The sequence below is a fragment of the Oncorhynchus keta genome, chromosome 4 (genome assembly GCF_023373465.1).
Source record: "Oncorhynchus keta strain PuntledgeMale-10-30-2019 chromosome 4, Oket_V2, whole genome shotgun sequence".
Taxonomy (NCBI): Eukaryota; Metazoa; Chordata; class Actinopteri; order Salmoniformes; family Salmonidae; genus Oncorhynchus; species Oncorhynchus keta.
In genome coordinates this window covers 66,546,083-66,564,505 of record NC_068424.1, presented here as the reverse complement: position 1 = coordinate 66,564,505, position 18,423 = coordinate 66,546,083, and the positions used below count along the sequence as shown (strand labels likewise).

Below are 18,423 nucleotides of genomic sequence, written 5' to 3'. Positions count from 1 at the left end.
GTTAGCTCTCTAGCCCTCGCCATCTCCCTGCTTGCTAATTCGGCCTGCTAATGGCTAGCTTGTCTAGCCCGGGCCTACGAACTGTTAGCTTGTTAGCACAGGCCTGCTAACCATCTGACTCACTTCATCCCAAACACTCTGAACCCATTTACTCTCTATCTCTCTTTGATTTTTATTTTGTTTATACCTTCCGGAAACCTGCCTCACCCACTGTGATACGGAATCGCTATCACTTTTAATTTTAATTTTATTTTTATGACACACTCAAGAACCTCCAGACGCTAACCAGCTAACTAGCTACAAGCTATTTAGTCATTGTTAGTTTAAAAAAAAAAAAATAAACCTGGATAACACTCGCCAGCCCAGCTTCCCTGCCCATCCACCGCTGCCCCCTGGACACTGATCTCTTGGCTACATAGCTGACGCATGCTGGACTGTCCATTAATCACGGTACTCCATTCTGCTTGTTTGTTTTATCTGTCGGCCCAGTTGCCTAGTCAACGCCATTTTACCTGCTGTTTGTTGTGCTAGCTGATTAGCCTCGCCTACTGTTTTTAGCTAGCTTTCCCAATTCAACACCTGTGATTACTGTATGCCTCGTTGTATGTCTCTCCCAAATGTCAATATGCCTTGTATACTGTTGTTCAGGTTAGTTATCATTGTTTTAGTTCACAATGGAGCTCCTAGATCCACTCTGCATACCCCTGTTACCTCCTTTGTCCCACCCCCCACACATGCGGTGACCTCACCCATTACAACCAGCATGTCCAGAGATACAACCTCTCTCATCATCACCCAGTGCCTGGGCTTACCTCCGCTGTACCCGCACCCCACCATACCCCTGTCTGCGCATTATGCCCTGAATATATTCTACCATGCCCAGAAACCTGCTCCTCTTATCCCCTGCCCCCAACGCTCTAGGCGACCAGTTTTGATAGCCTTTAGCCGCACCCTCATACTACTCCTTCTCTGTTCCGCGGGTGATGTGGAGGTAAACCCAGGCCCTGCATGTCCCCAGGTACCCTCATTTGTTGACTTCTGTGATCGAAAAAGTATTGGTTTTATGCATGTCAACATCAGAAGCCTCCTCCCTAAGTTTGTTTTACTCACTGCTTTAGCACACTCTGCTAACCCTGATGTCCTTGCCGTGTCTGAATCCTGGCTCAGGAAGGCCACCAAAAATTCAGAGATTTCCATACCCAACTATAACATCTTCCGTCAAGATAGAACTGCCAAAGGGGGCGGAGTCGCAGTCTACTGCAGAGATAGCCTGCAAAGTAATGTCATACTTTCCAGGTCCATACCCAAACAGTTTGAACTACTAATTTTGAAAATTACTCTCTCCAGAAACAAGTCTCTCACTGTTGCCGCCTGCTACCGACCCCCGTCAGCTCCCAGCTGTGCCCTGGACACCATTTGTGAATTGATCGCCCCCCATCTAGCTTCAGAGTTTGTTCTGTTAGGTGACCTAAACTGGGATATGCTTAACACCCTGGCAGTCCTACAATCTAAGCTAGATGCCCTCAATCTCACGCAAATCATCAAGGAACCCACCAGGTACAACCCTAACTCTGTAAACAAGGGCACCCTCATAGACGTCATCCTGACCAACTGGCCCTCCAAATATACCTCCGCTGTCTTCAACCAGGATCTCAGCGATCACTGCCTCATCGCCTGTATCCGCCACGGAGCCGCAGTCAAACGACCACCCCTCATCACTGTCAAACGCTCCCTAAAACACTTCTGTGAGCAGGCCTTTCTAATCTTATCCCGTCAGTTGAGGATGCCTGGTCATTCTTTAAAAGTAACTTCCTCACCATTTTGGATAAGCATGCTCCGTTCAAAAAAATGCAGAACCAAGAACAGATACAGCCCTTGGTTCACTCCAGACCTGACTGCCCTCGACCAGCACAAAAACATCCTGTGGCGGACTGCAATAGCATCGAATAGCCCCCGTGATATGCAACTGTTCAGGGAAGTCAGGAACCAATACACGCAGTCAGTCAGGAAAGCTAAGGCCAGCTTCTTCAGGCAGAAGTTTGCATCCTGTAGCTCCAACTCCAAAAAGTTCTGGGACACTGTGAAGTCCATGGAGAACAAGAGCACCTCCTCCCAGCTGCCCACTGCACTGAGGCTAGGAAACACGGTCTCCACCGATAAATCCATGATTATCGAAAACTTCAATAAGCACTTCTCAACGGCTGGCCATGCCTTCCGCCTGGCTACTCCAACCTCGGCCAACAGCTCCGCCCCCCCCGTAGTTCCTCACCCAAGCCTCTCCAGGTTCTCCTTTACCCAAATCCAGATAGCAGATGTTCTGAAAGAGCTGCAAAACCTGGACCCGTACAAATCAGCTGGGCTTGACAATCTGGACCCGCTATTTCTGAAACTATCTGCCGCCATTGTCGCAACCCCTATTACCAGCCTGTTCAACCTCTCTTTCATATCGTCTGAGATCCCCAAGGATTGAAAGCTGCCGCAGTCATCCCCCTCTTCAAAGGGGGAGACACCCTGGACCCAAACTGCTATAGACCTATATCCATCCTGCCCTGTCTATCTAAGGTCTTCGAAAGCCAAGTCAACAAACAGGTCACTGACCATCTCGAATCCCACCGTACCTTCTCCGCTGTGCAATCTGGTTTCCGAGCCGGTCACGGGTGCACCTCAGCCACACTCAAGGTACTAAATGATATCATAACCGCCATCGATAAAAGACAGTACTGTGCAGCCGTCTTCATCGACCTCGCCAAGGCTTTCGACTCTGTCAATCACCATATTCTTATCGGCAGACTCAACAGCCTCGGTTTTTCGGATGACTGCCTTGCCTGGTTCACCAATTACTTTGCAGACAGAGTTCAGTGTGTCAAATCAGAGGGCATGCTGTCCGGTCCTCTGGCAGTCTCTATGGGGGTGCCACAGGGTTCAATTCTCGGGCCGACTCTTTTCTCTGTATATATCAATGATGTTGCTCTTGCTGCGGGCGATTCCCTGATCCACCTCTACGCAGACGACACCATTCTATATACTTTCGGCCCGTCATTGGACACTGTGCTATCAAACCTCCAAACGAGCTTCAATGCCATACAGCACTCCTTCCGTGGCCTCCAACTGCTCTTAAACGCGAGTAAAACCAAATGCATGCTTTTCAACCGATCGCTGCCTGCACCCGCATGCCCGACTAGCATCACCACCCTGGATGGTTCCAACCTTGAATATGTGGACATCTATAAGTACCTAGGTATCTGGCTAGACTGCAAACTCTCCTTCCAGACTCACATCAAACATCTCCAATCAAAAATCAAATCCAGAGTCGGCTTTCTATTCCGCAACAAAGCCTCCTTCACTCACGCTGCCAAGCTTACCCTAGTAAAACTGACTATCCTACCGATCCTCGACTTCGGCGATGTCATCTACAAAATGGCTTCCAACACTACTCAGCAAACTGGATGCAGTCTATCACAGTGCCATCCGTTTTGTCACTAAAGCACCTTATACCACCCACCACTGCGACTTGTATGCTCTAGTCGGCTGGCCCTCACTACATATTCGTCGCCAGACCCACTGGCTCCAGGTCATCTACAAGTCCATGCTAGGTAAAGCTCCGCCTTATCTCAGTTCACTGGTCACGATGGCAACACCCATCCGTAGCACGCGCTCCAGCAGGTGTATCTCACTGATCATCCCTAAAGCCAACACCTCATTTGGCCGCCTTTCGTTCCAGTACTCTGCTGCCTGTGACTGGAACGAATTGCAAAAATCGCTGAAGTTGGAGACTTTTATCTCCCTCACCAACTTCAAACATCAGCTATCCGAGCAGCTAACCGATCGCTGCAGCTGTACATAGTCTATAGGTAAATAGCTCACCCTTTTTCACCTACCTCATTCCCATACTGTTTTTATACTGTTTTTATTTATTTACTTTTCTGCTCTTTTGCACACCAATATCTCTACCTGTCCATGCCCATCTGATCATTTATCACTCCAGTGTTAATCTGCAAAATTGTATTATTCGCCTACCTCATGCCTTTTGCACACATTGTATATAGACTGCCCATTTTTTTTTTTCTACTGTGTTATTGACTTGCTAATTGTTTACTCCATGTGTAACTCTGTTGTCTGTTCACACTGCTATGCTTTATCTTGGCCAGGTCGCAGTTGCAAATGAGAACTTGTTCTCAACTAGCCTACCTGGTTAAATAAAGGTGAAATAAAATAAAAAAATAAAAAAATACATATGAGATGAGTAAAGCAAAAATATGTAAACATTATTAAAGTGACTAGTGTTCCATTATTAAAGTGGCCAGTGACTTCAAGTCTATGTACAGTTGAAGTCGGAAGTTTACATACACCTCAGCCAAATACATTTAAACTCCGTTTTTCACAATTCCTGATAAGAATTCCCTGTCTTAGGTCAGTGAGGATCACCACTTTATTTTAAGAATGTGAAATGTCAGAATAATAGTAGAGAGAATGATTTATATCAGATTTGATTTCTTTCATCACATTCCCAGTGGGTCAGAAGTTTACATACACTCAATTAGTATTTGGTAGCATTGCGTTTAAACTGTTTAACTTGGGGCAAACGTTTTGGGTAGCCTTCGACAAGCTTCTTACAATAAGTTGGGGGAATGTTGGCCCATTCCTCCTGACAGAGCTGGTGTAACTGAGTCAGGTTTGTAGGCCTCCTTGCTCGCACACAATTTTACAGTTTCTATAGGATTGAGGTCAGGGCTTTGTGATGGCCACTCCAATACCTGACTTTGTTGTCCTTAAGCTCTTTCTGGATAGCGGGTTCCGCTAACGGAACACCTAGCCCACAGCCAGTGCAATTGCAGGGGGCCAAATTCAAACAGAAATCTCATAATTAAAATTTCTCACACATACAAGTATTATACACCATTTAAACATCTTGAAGCAATGGGGCAGTATTTTGATGTTTGGATAAAAAAACGTTCCCAAAGTCAACTGCCTATTTCTCAGGCCCAGAAGCTAGAATATATATATATATATGTGTGTATATTGGATAGAAAACAGTTTACCGTCCAGTTGAAATATTATCGATTATTTATTGTAAAAAAAAATTGAGGATTGATTATAAAAAAACGTTTTACATGTTTTTACGAACTTTACGGATACTATTTTGAATTTGTCTAGATTACTCAAACGTGCCAACCAAATGGAGGTTTTTGGTTGGATATAAAGAGAATCTTTAAGGAACTAAACAAACATGTATTGTGTAACTGAGTCTCGTGAGTGCAAACATCCGAAAATCAAAGGTAAGTGATTCATTTTATTGCTTTTCAGACTTTCGTGAACAATCTACTTTGCTGCTAGCTGTTTGTAATGTTTTGTCTGCTGAAAGCTGTCCTCACATAATCGCATGGTTTGCTTTCACCGTAAAGCTTTTTTGAAATTTGACATGCCAGGTGGATTAACAACAAGCTAAGCTGTGTTTTGGTATATTGAACTTGTGATTTCATGAAAATTAAATATTTTTAGCAATTTAATTTGAATTTGGCGCACTGCAATCCACCGGATGTTGAGGAAAAGGATCCCGCTAAAGGGATCGGTGCGCCAAGAGGTTAAACACATCCAAATAGATTTGATATTCTTCAAAGTAGCCACCCTTTGCCTTTCTCTCTCTCGGAGGACCTGAGCCCTAGGACCATGCCCCAGGACTAACTGACATGATGACTCCTTGCTGTCCCCAGTCCACCTGGCCGTGCTGCTGCTCCAGTTTCAACTGTTCTGCATATTTATTTCATTTATTTTATTCGCTAATGTTGCGTTATGGTAATGAGCTTGACGCTGGTCATTTATGAACATTTGAACATCTTGGCCATTACATTTACATTTAAGTCACGCTGGTCATTTATGAACATTTGAACATCTTGGCCGCTCATTTATCCAGAGAGCGACTTACAAATTGGTGCATTCACCTTATGACATCCAGTGGAACAGCCACTTTACAATAGTGCATCTAAATCTTTTAAGGTGGGGGGTGAGAAGGATTACTTTATCCTATCCTAGGTATTCCTTAAAGAGGTGGGGTTTCAGGTGTCTCCGGAAGGTGGTGATTGACTCCGCTGTCCTGGCGTCGTGAGGGAGTTTGTTCCACCATTGGGGGCCAGAGCAGCGAACAGTTTTGACTGGGCTGAGCGGGAACTGTACTTCCTCAGTGGTAGGGAGGTGAGCAGGCCAGAGGTGGATGAACGCAGTGCCCTTGTTTGGGTGTAGGGCCTGATCAGAGCCTGGAGGTACTGAGGTGCCGTTCCCCTCACAGCTCCGTAGGCAAGCACCATGGTCTTGTAGCGGATGCGAGCTTCAACTGGAAGCCAGTGGAGAGAGCGGAGGAGCGGGGTGACGTGAGAGAACTTGGGAAGGTTGAACACCAGACGGGCTGCGGCGTTCTGGATGAGTTGTAGGGGTTTAATGGCACAGGCAGGGAGCCCAGCCAACAGCGAGTTGCAGTAATCCAGACGGGAGATGACAAGTGCCTGGATTAGGACCTGCGCCGCTTCCTGTGTGAGGCAGGGTCGTACTCTGCGGATGTTGTAGAGCATGGACCTACAGGAACGGGCCACGGGCCATGTTCTGTTATAATCTCCACCCGGCACAGCCAGAAGAGGACTGGCCACCCCACATAGCCTGGTTCCTCTCTAGGTTTCTTCCTAGGTTTTGGCCTTTCTAGGGAGTTTGTCCTAGCCACCGTGCTTCTACACCTGCATTGCTTGCAGTTTGGGGTTTTAGGCTGGGTTTCTGTACAGCACTTTGAAATATCAGCTGATGTACGAAGGGCTATATAAATACATTTGATTTGATTTGATGATTTGATTTGATTACATATTTTCAAACTCTTGGCATTCTCTCAACAGGCTTCATGAGGAATGCTTTTTCAACTGTCTTGATGGAGATCCCGCATATGCCAAGCACTTGTTGGCTGCTTTTCCTTAACTCTGCGGTCCAACTCATCCCAAACCATCTCAATAAGGTTGAGGTTGGTTGATTGTGGAGGCCAGGTCAACTGATGCAGCACTCCATCACTCTCCTTCTTGGTCAAATAACCCTTACTCAGCCTGGTCATTGTCATTTTGAAAAACAAATGACTGTCCTGCTAAGCGCAAACCAGATGGAATGGCGTATTGCTGCAGAAACCTGTGGTTGCCATGCTTGTTAAGTATGCCTTGAATTCTAAGTAAATCACTGACAGTGTCACCAGCAAAGCACACCCACACCATCAAACCTCCTCCTCCATGCTTCACGGTGGGAACCACACATGCGGCGATCTTCTGTTCACCTACTCTGCGTCTCACAAAGACACAGCGGTTGGAACCAAAAATCTAACATTTTGACACATCCGTCGAAAGAACAGATTTTCACCGGTCTAATGTCTATTGCTTGTCTTTCTTGGCCCAAGCAAGTCTCTTCTATGCAGGAATTTGACCATGAAGGACTATTTCACGCAGTCTCCTCTGAACAGTTGATGTTGAGATGTGTCTGTTACTTGAACTCTATGAAGCATTTATTTGGGCTGTAATTTCTGAGGCTGGTAACGCTAACGAACTTATCCTCTGCAGAATAAGTAATAATAATAATAATATATGCCATTTAGCAGACGCTTTTATCCAAAGCGACTTACAGTCATGTGTGCATACATTCTACGTATGGGTGGTCCCGGGGATCGAACCCACTACCCTGGCGTTACAAGCGCCATGCTCTACCAACTGAGCTACAGGACCTTTGGGTCTTCCTTTCCTGTGGCGCTCCTCATGAGAGCCAGTTTCATTACAACGCTTGATGGTTTTTGTGACTGCACTTGAAGAAACTTTCAAAGTCCTTAATGTCTTAAAGTAATGGACTGTCCTGTTACTGTTACTACATGATTCCATATGTGTTATTTCAAAGTTTTGATGTCGTCACTATTATACTACTATGTAGAAAATAGTAAAAATAAAGAAAAACCCTGGAATGAGTAGGTGTCCAAACTTTTTAATGGTACTATATATATTAAGAACTTAGTCATGGTCTCAACTTACTGTTGTCAGCTAACAAATTAGTTTAGCAACCAGCTGTCTAAACTTGTTACTGTGTTTCTGCGTCTTCAATGCTTGCTCAGATATAATATTAAAAATTGCAAACATTTCCCCCCACCCTATGTCAAAATGTTTACAATTACGGGAAATTAATTGTAAAACATCTCATTTTCTTATCCGCCCCATGGCAAAATGAGTAGAAGCGAGAAACTGTGGCCACTCATGAGTTCAGATTTTTGAGGCCAAATCTACACTGAATCACCAAGAAGACCGTAAATATTCGAGTGGTCGAATTACAGACTTAAATCTGCTTGAAAATCTATGGCAAGACATGAAAATTGTTGTCCAGCAATGATCAACAGTCAATTTGACAGATCTTGAAGACTTTTGAAAATAATAATGGGCCAATGTTGAACAATCCAGGTCTGGAAAGCTGTTGGAGACTTATCTAGCTGTAATCGCTGCTAAAGGTCATTGTGACAATTATTGAACCAGGGGGTTGAAAACTTATGTAATCAAGATACTTTTGGTCATGTTGTGTACGTGGACACCTGCTCGTCGATCATCACATTCCAAAATCATGAGCATTAATATGGAGTTGGTCCACCCTTTGATGCTATAACAGGCACCACTCTTCTGGGAAGGATTTTCACTGGATGTTGGAACATTGCTGTGGGGACTTGCTTCCAATTAGCCTCAAGAGCATTAGTGAGGTTGGGCACTGATGTTGGGCAATTAGGCCTGGCTTGCAGTCGGCTTTCCAATTCATCCCAAAGGTGTGCGATGGTGTTGAGGTCAGGGCTCTCGGTTCTTCTGGCATCCACCAAACCCAGATTTGTCCATTGGGCTGCCAGATGGTGAAACGGAATTCATCACTCCAGAGAATGTGTTTCCACTGCACTTTACACCACTCCAGCTGATGCTTGGCATTGCGCATGGTGATCTTAGGCTTATGTGAGACTGCTCGGTCCTGGGAACCCATTTCATGAAGCTCCCGACAAACAGTTATTGTGCTGGTGTTGCTTTCAGAGGCAGTTTGGAACTCGGTAGTGAGTGCAGCAACCGAGGACAGACGATTTTACGAGCTAAGCACTTCAGCAATGGCAGTCCAATTCTGTGAGCTTGTCGCCTACCACTTTGCAGCTGAGCCGTTGTTGCTCCTAGATGTTTCCACTTCACTCTTAATAACTATTTAATCAAACTGTATATTTAACAAGTTTACCAAGGTCTTAGTTCTCCTCACACACATTTTTGAGTAACATTTTTTCACTCCGGATGCTTTATCTGGACATAGATCCCCCCCTCCAAAAAAAAGACACCTAAGCAACATTATGCCTTCTCATTGCAGTCGCTGTACTCTTAATATACAGGAGAATGATCTCCTTATGTTGAGAATAAACGAGTTTCAAGCTCGGCTTCAGACACAATCGTTACGCAAGGGCAATGTAAGTGTAGGAAAGGATGATACATCATCTGTGCCACCAGTAAATATAGGTAGTAGTGTTAATCCCCATGCACAGTCCCCGCTGCCGGACAATTTTCTCATGGCTTCTGGAAAGAAATTGTTATGGAAAATGTGATGTTTGTGCTTTTCTAATAACCAATTTCTAGGTTCATGCAAGTGACTGATTGATGATGCCTGGGAGGAATCTTTACTGTCAGTATGTCCAGAACATTGTTTTGAGAACTGAAAGGGGTGTCTCAGTTTCAAGGTCTCATAGTGGAGAGAAGAAGCCTTGTGAGGTATTGGTCTGTCACACGCATGAACCAAACATTGAGGATGAATTAATTATGAATAATGACTAAGCTAAAACATGCAAATATAACTTCTCTTACAGCAGTACCTCAGAGAACTAACGGGACTGCTCCGACAGAGCTTCTGATCAACCTGTACTGAGTGTGCAAAGGTTGTTGTAACCTCTCCAGCTTGCTGATAAAAAAAATTACGATTCATTTAAATTTGACTTCAAGTGTTCCTGGTGGTAATCTCCATGACAAAATGATTGCGGCATGCTCAACCAGTGTCACTAATTCGGCCGATATACACTTTTAACCAGTTTTCCCCACTAAGCATCCAGTAGGAGTCAGAGCTCAAGCCTTCTCAGGTCTCTCCTCTACCCGCTACGGGGTCTGATCCTCCGAAGTCTCCCACCATTAGCTCTGACAAATTGAAAACCCTAGTCATTGTCGACTTCATTACCCACAATATTAGACATCTAAAGAATCACCCAGCAATCATACATTGTTTTCCACTGGACAGGGCTAACGACGTAAAAGCTTATCTGAAGATGGTACTGGCTGAGACTAAAACTGGCGAGTGTAGTTTTTGATATTGTTATACACGTTGGCACCAACAATGTTAGGATGAAACAGTCAGAAATTACCAAAGAATCATTCAGCAATATACATTGTTTTCCAGTGGACAGGGCTAACAGCATAAAGGTGAATCTGAAGATGATGCTGCCTCAGACTAAAACTTGAAAGTTTAGATAGGAATATTGATATCACGTCGGCACCAACAATTTTAGGATGAAACAGTCAGACGTCACCAGGCACAACATAACTTCAACGTCTAACTTAGCTAGAAAGGTGTGTTGTCATCAAGTAATTGTCTGTGGCCCCCTCCCGTATGACTCACAATGACAACGTGAACGATATTGGTCGACAGTCTACTGGGTGGGGCAATATATGTTCCTTCATTCATTGGATTCCTATCTCCTTTCTATAATATCTCTGGCAACGGCACCATGCAATGCACCCTGGACTAAAGAGGCAGACAAATAGAAACTACGTTAAATTACACATTTTTCAAAGTTGGAATATCCCCAAAATATGATCAATGGCTCATTGAGCCAGTATCAGCCAGTATTGAAATCTGACATGATAGAAATCTTTGCAATCTATGTTCCATGTTCTCGAATAGGGCTGGGAATTGCCAGAGACCTTAAAATTTTTATTTATTTTTTATTTTACCTTTATTTAACTAGGCAAGTCAGTTAAGAACAAATTCTTATTTTCAATGACGGCCTAGGAATAGTGGGTTAACTGCCTGTTCAGGGGCAAACCGACAGATTTGTACCTTGTCAACTCGGGGATTTGATCTTCCGGTTACTAGTCAAACGCTCTAACCACTAGGCTACCCTGCCGCCCCGTTACGATATTATTACCATACTTAGGTAATGTCTGGATATTTTTTTGCGATTCGATACAGTGATTTTATTGAGATTCATTGTTCAAAACATATTGCTCACCATATAGTATGTGTTCTGCAGAGGGACAAGAGCCATGAGAAAACTGGTTTTGATCAGTAATGGAAATAAAAGTGCTGAAAACAAAATGGCTCCTTATTTAAAGAAGATGGAGAACAAACTATGAAGGCAAAATACAGGAGTTTTGGTAGCCAACAGCGCAAAAATAATATTGCGATAGTCAAAACAATACGATATATATCGTCAAAAATGATATTCTGATACATAACTGTATAGGTTATTTCCCCTATCACTATAATCTAATATGTTAAAACCTGTTAACGCACGGTGTTCCCCTAGGGGAACGCCACCTCCCCCGTTCAGCTGGAACGGTGGCGCATGGAATGCAAAAATATTCTTAGAAATATTTAACCTCCACACATTATTAAGTCCAATAGCTCAAATGAAAGATAAACACCTTGTTCATCTAGCCAGCAAGTCAGATTTCTAAAATGTTTTACGGCGAAAACATAGCACATATTTATGTCAAACCACCACCAAAGACACAGCTAATTTGAATAGCCATGTTGAACAAAAGATGCAATCAACAAACGCAGGATTAAAAGAAAAATAATTCACTAACCTTTTGAAAATCTTCATCAGATGACAGTAATAGGACATGTTACACAGTACATTTGTTTTTTTCAATAATATGCAATTTATATCCATAAATCTCTGTTTACAATGACGCCATGTTCAAAAAATGCTACTCAAATGTCCGGAGAAATTATGATAGTGCCGCCAGATAACGTCAGATAACAAGCAATACACATCATAAACTTTGACTAAATATACATGTTCTACATAGTTAGAAAGATACACTGCTTCTTAATGCAACCGCTGTGTTATATTTATTTTTAACGTTACAGAATTAATTCACTAGGCAATAATATGAGACGGCGCTCAGACATTAGCAATATATCTACGCTATGTTGGAGTCCACAGAAACACAAAATTACCACAAATATTCCCTTACCTTTGAAGTTCTTCGATCAGAAGTCGTGCAAGGAGTCTTTGGGTTATCAAACGCGACAAATTCCGGCTGAAATGCAGCCAAAATTCTAGGGGATGCGCATCAAAACTTCAAAATTACATATTATATGTTGACTAAACTGGTCAAACTAAGTGCAGAATCAAGCTTTAGGATGTTCTAAACGTGCAAAACAATTCTCAGCTCGAACAGACAAACTGACATCGTTTGGTGAATCCTGGAACAGAGAGCTCCAGACGCGACGCGCGCATGAGAACACATGTATTTTCCCGTGACCCGAAGGTTTCAGCCCGCAAAAGGGTGAGGGGGCACTCAATTTTCACAATGAAACGCCCCATTGAAAGGAGACATCGCGCTGAAGAGAGAAACTGTTCCCAGATCCGTAGCTGGTTGGGAAGGGTCTGTGGTTTGCCATAGTTTTGACAAGTGTTCATAGTTAAAGTAGTTTTTATTTTAAAATAAGGCCAGTTAGAAAAGCTTTACATTAATTTTGAAAAAGGCAAACAGTTTTTAAAGGAATTATCTTCCTAACATTACAATCCCTTTTCCAATATACTGTAGGTGTAACGGTTCTCTTTAGTTGAAGGAGAGGCGGACCAAAATGCAGCGTGATGATGATTCATGTTTGTTTAATGAAGAAAAAACTATACATGAATAAACTAACGAAAACAATAAACGTGAGAACTCAAAACAGCCCTATCTGGTGCAAACACAAAGACAGGAACAATCACCCACAAACAGCGAAACCCAGGCTACCTAAGTATGATTCTCACCCAACTCACGCCCTGACCATACTAATTAAATACAAAACAAAGGAAATAAAGGTCAGAACGTGACAGCAGAATCCTTTCGGAGACAGCATTTTGTATACAGTAAGGCACAATGTTATTACAGGCATGACTACAACATTTTTCACTGTGGACAAACAAAGGACAAGAAGAGATCCACTTCATTTTGGATCACCACAGAGGGCGGGTGAATGTTGTCCGGAGAATAGTGGCAGGAGGTCATCTGCCAAACGTCGATGAGGACCAGAGGCAAGTCCTTGAATATTTCCCTGAGTGCCATGTCGAGCTGCCAGGAGAGCCAGTCGCTGCCATACACATCCTTGTAGCCCGTGTTAGCTGACTTGATCACTACCAGAGTAGTGGGAGATCGTCTTAGGAGCGATGCCACAGCCCTACGGACGACGACCAGACGGTGTGCGTACATAGCCAGTGGGTACGTGGTGAAATGAGCCCAGATGGTGAAGACGACTACAGAGTGTGCACCCCCTGCCATATCCTCCAACTCCCTGGCGATGTAGTGAAGGTCAGCCCAGGGGGTCTTGCTTGTCCGTATAGGTATCCCATGGGCCCGCCAGATAATACGGGTGTTGGACTGGGTGTCGACTGCCTCAAAGGGGCCCGATTTGCTTGATGTGTGAAGGTTCAGGCGTTTCAATGCTGCAGAAGGATCATACGTTTAATGCAAATATATGAATTCAGACAAACCATGTGCTGGGATATGCATTAAAGAAAGAAGTTATAAAAGTTTACACTTTTGCAGTATACCATGACTTACATGGGTGTCTTTGCATTCAACAATACCAGTTGCATAATTGCCTGGCCAAAGCTTTATTAACCCATGTAAACCCATTTGAAGACATGGACTTGACTACAAATATATTAACATAATAAACTGATTACAAACTATATCATACTTGGCACAGTTTTCTCCAGGTAGTCGAACCACTGACGGAGAGTGGAGTCACCCATCATAAGGATCTGTTTGTCCTTCAGGCATCCAGATATCAGTTTAGCTGAGGGAAAGGATTTTGAGTCACACACCAGGGATGTCCAGTGATCCTGGAGGTAGAATCCAGCTGGTACTGAGGTGTGCAAACCAGGACGGCATTTTGTTTGTGATCCTAGAGAGAGAGAAGAAAATACTTTCAGGCCTATGTTAGAACAACATGGGGTTAATAGATAACAGTGGGTTAATAATTAATCATATGCGTTTGGCTAAAGCATGTGATTAATTTGAAATGTTTTTATATATTCTCATTTTGACATTCATTGTGATAATCCCACAACTAATCATGTGATTAATTTAAATGTTTTTAGTATTATCTATGAACATAAATAATTCAAATGATTGTTAAACAAGCTTTCCCTTTGGAGTAATGTCATCAAAACAAATTGTACTGGCAAAGGACTTGCATCACCTTGAAGCAACCATTGTGGTTGTTTATATTTTTTTTTCTGAAAGTCAAAGCTGTGAGAAACAAACAGATGTCTCTGCAAAAGTCTTGTGAGTTGCAGTCAATTAGCTAGGCCTATGTCAGACTTGGCTGTTGGTTCATAAGTTTAGCAAAGGAGAAGTAGTTTGGAACAACTTACGGATTTCAGTGTCCTGTTGCTGGACATCGATAGCTGAATTGTCACCTGGTACAATAATGTTCGTGGAACTGCAGAGAAGAAGGAACTGTTAGTTTACAATCATTTCAAACGTTGTAACCAAAAGTGTTTGGAGATTTTGTTCTTAGCACTGTTTACTACGTGGCTACTGTGCCATGTGTTAACATGTTTCCCACCAGAAATATATATATTATAAAGGTTTCAATCACTAACGATTGAATGTGGGCTGGTCTGACCTCATTCCAATAAGGGAAATTTCCCCAAAAATTAAAATATTGTGTTGTATTTAGGTATTTCCTACACATTCCCATTTTATGTCATGTTATCTGACTGTATAGTGGTGAGCAAAATGGGGACGTACAATTTAATGACATCACATTGTATTCTTGAGATGACTAAAAGAGAATTCTACATAGTCATTTTCAGCATCAAATGGGAAACCTTCCAAGCAAATCAAACTGTAATACATTACACATTACAAATTATCATTAGCCTCTACAGGATTGATTGGTCCCACTCGAAACGTTTGAGCTAACATAGGCTAATGCACTTTGTCATTATGGGGTATTGTGTGTAGATGGGTCAGAAAACAAATCCAATTTAATCCATTTTCAATTCAATCTGTAACAAAAAAAATGTGGAATATGTCAAGGGGTATAAATACTTTCTGAAGGCACTGTATCTACCTCTTTAGAAGGGTCATCTCCACCTTGGAGAGTACTGCCTGGTAACCGCCCATGCTGTGGTAGGTCAAAGCATGGCAAGGCAGGGAAGATGGCCGACGACAGAACCAGGTCTCCCCAGTGACTGGCTCTCTGTACTCACAGCAACACTGTGACTCGTTCCCCACCAGCCTAGGACTTCTCTGGGCATTGCACATCACCGTTTCCTGCTTGCCACCCTCCTCAAAGTAGCCATGGAAGTAGACCTTATCTGGGTCCTGTTCCCTTTGCCTACACAGTACCTGCACGGCCTCGCTAGAGTGCACTAGGCGGATGGACACCTTGGCAGGTCCGGGCCAATGCAGGGCCAGACGGGCAGTGTAGGTGCCATTAAAGTGGTCTGTTACAGCTCCATAAGTACTGGCCTTAAGTTCTGAGTTAAACAGCTTGGCCTGAAAAAAGTCCCCTCCATAGGTTTTGATCCTGTTTTTAGTATCTCTAGCTATCAAAATCACATCTATAAACCCTCCAACTGTGTAGTTTGAATTGGGGTTGACAGAGAATGAGCACTTAGTGGGGTTTGTGGCCTCATCTATGGATAAGGGGACAACAGGCGGTAATGACCATTGTAGCTCTTTGAGCAGAGATTCCCATTCCTCTTTACTTATTAAGGAGTCATTGGTTGGTGCAAATGTCCTGTTGGTGATTCCACTACAACTTGTGAAGCGAGTGTGGTTGTATTTGAGATGATTGGATGGTGACACATTCAACAGGCACTGGTTGAATTGACATACCTAAAGTGAGACAATGAAAGAATTTGTTTATCACCTAGAGGCACATATAAAGTGGACCTTAATACCTCTTGAGCTTAGTATAGCCGTCTTACCCCATCAAAACCACTAACACAGTGCATTCGAAAAGTATTCAGACGTCCGGACATTTTCCACATTTTGACAAGTTACAGCCTTATTCTAAAATTGATTAAATAGTTTTCCCCCTCATCAATCTGCACAGACAATACCTCATAGTGACAAAGCAAAAACAGGTTTAGACATTTTTGCAAATGTATTAAAACTAATATCACATTTACAGACACTTTTTACTCAGTACTTTTGTTGAAGCTCCTTTGGCAGGGATTACAGCCTTGAGTATGATTCTAGAAGCTTGGCACACCTGTATTTGAGGAGATTCTCCCATTTTTCTCTGCAGATCCTCTCAAGCTCTGTCAGGTTGTATGGGGAGCATTGCTGCACAGCTATTTTCAGGTCTCTCCAGAGACGTTCGATGGGGTTCAAGTCCGGGCTCTGGCTGGGCTACTCAGGGACATTCAGAGACTTGTCCCAAAGCCACACCTGCATTGTCTTGGCTGTGTGCTTAGGGTCATTGTCCTGTTGTAGGTGAACCTTCACCCCAGTCTGAGGTCCTGAGCGCTCTAGAGCAGGTTTTCATCAAGGATCTCTTTACTTTGCTCCGTTCATCTTTCCCTTGATCCTGACTAGTCTCCCAGTCCCTGCTGCTGAAAAACATCTCCACACCATGAAGCTGCCACCACCATGCCTTAAGGTAACCTTTATTTAACAATGCAAGTCAGTTAAGGACTATTTCTTATTTGCAATGACGGCCTACCGGGGAACAGTGGGTTAACTGCCTTTTTCAAGGGCAGAACAGATTTTTACCTTGTCAGCTCGGGAATTCAATCCAGCGACCTTTCGGTTACTGGCCCAACTCTCTAACCACTAGGCTACCTGTCACCTTAGGGATGGTGCACCCTGTCACCTTGAGGAGTGGCTTCCATCTGGCCAATTTATCATAAGGGCCCGAATGGTGGTGTGCTGCAAAACTGGAGCAGAACTGGAGCTCTGTCAGAGTGACCATCGGGTTCTTGGTCATCTCCCTGACCAAGGCTCTTCTCCCCCGATTGCGCAGTTTGGCCGGGCTGACAGCTTTAGGAATTGTCTTGATGGTTCCAAACTTCTTCCATTTAAGAATGAAGAAGGCCACTGTGTTCTTGGGGACCTTCAATGCTGCAGATATTTTTTGTAGGCTTCCCCAGATCTTCCCCAGATCAACATGGCTTGGTTTTTGCTCTGACATACACTGTCAACTGTGGGACCTTATATAGACAGCTGTGTGCTTTTCGAAATCATGTCCGATCAATTGATTTTACCACAGGTGGACTCCAATCAAGTTGAAGAAACATCTCAAGGGTGATCGACAGAAACAGGATACACCTGAGCTCAATTTCGAGTCTCATAGCAAAGGGTCTGAATACGTATATAAATAAGGTATTTCTGAGTTTTATTTTTTATTAATTTTCTAAAATATTATGAGGCATTGTGTGTAGATTCATGAGGATTTTTATTTATTTAATCAATTTTAGAATAAGGCTGTAACGTTACAAAATGTGGAAAAGGGGAAAGGATCTGAATACTCTCCGAATGCGCTGTATAATCTTGTATCAATAATGCTGTCGTAAACAATGTATAGCTTCAAAATGGTTCAAACAAAATAAATGTTTAAAAGGATCCTGTGGATGGCATGCCAGTCAACATCTGAAGCTTTGTCTATACATTTGGCATGGGTTCCATTTCAGAACTTACAAATAAAAGATAAATGCAGATCAATAGAATCAAAGCCAATATCAGTAGCTGAAGCAGTCTTCCCATCCTCCATATATCTGTTGGTAAATTAAAGAGAAAGTCAAAGTGAACTTGAGCACAGTAATAATAAATAGTCACAATTTAACCAATCTGAATGAAAATATGTAAATTAATAGAATGGATATATAGTGTAGGTCAAGTTTATTCTCAGAGGGGAAGCTGAATTTATCAAGTTCTCAGCAGGATTGATGGGGCAAATCAACAACATGCTTTGCTTCCTACTCGGACTCTGGAGAGAACTTCACTGCTAAAGAAACACATGAGGATGGTGGACGCTAAAGTTAACCATCTAGCTGACTGCATGCATTGTTTTGTCAACTTGCTGCTTGTCTGGTCACACTTTCAGTTCTGTTTGGTAAAGCCTACCACTCTTGTTTTTGCAAACATATTATACATACGTTAAACCAGTTACTCCCCAACACTGTTGACA

The 18,423-nt window shown here is 43.0% G+C and overlaps 1 protein-coding gene across 10 annotated transcripts in view; it reads right to left on the bottom strand.

Moving 5' to 3' along the window:
- Nucleotides 1-12,876: 12,876 nt before the first annotated feature.
- The window catches only part of LOC118381133 (NXPE family member 3-like), a 114,520-nt gene continuing 108,973 nt past the window's right edge, over nt 12,877-18,423 (bottom strand). For all 10 annotated transcript variants that reach the window (XM_052513113.1, XM_052513120.1, XM_052513129.1 and 7 more), the window contains 5 exons: nt 17,934-18,010; nt 15,358-16,127; nt 14,654-14,721; nt 13,975-14,181; nt 12,877-13,717 (listed from right to left, as the gene is read on the bottom strand). In XM_052513113.1, coding sequence (XP_052369073.1) covers nt 13,185-13,717; nt 13,975-14,181; nt 14,654-14,721; nt 15,358-16,127; nt 17,934-17,999 — 1,644 coding nt within the window. In that variant the 5' untranslated portion in view covers nt 18,000-18,010 and the 3' untranslated portion in view covers nt 12,877-13,184. The remainder of the gene's footprint in view (nt 13,718-13,974; nt 14,182-14,653; nt 14,722-15,357; nt 16,128-17,933; nt 18,011-18,423) is intronic.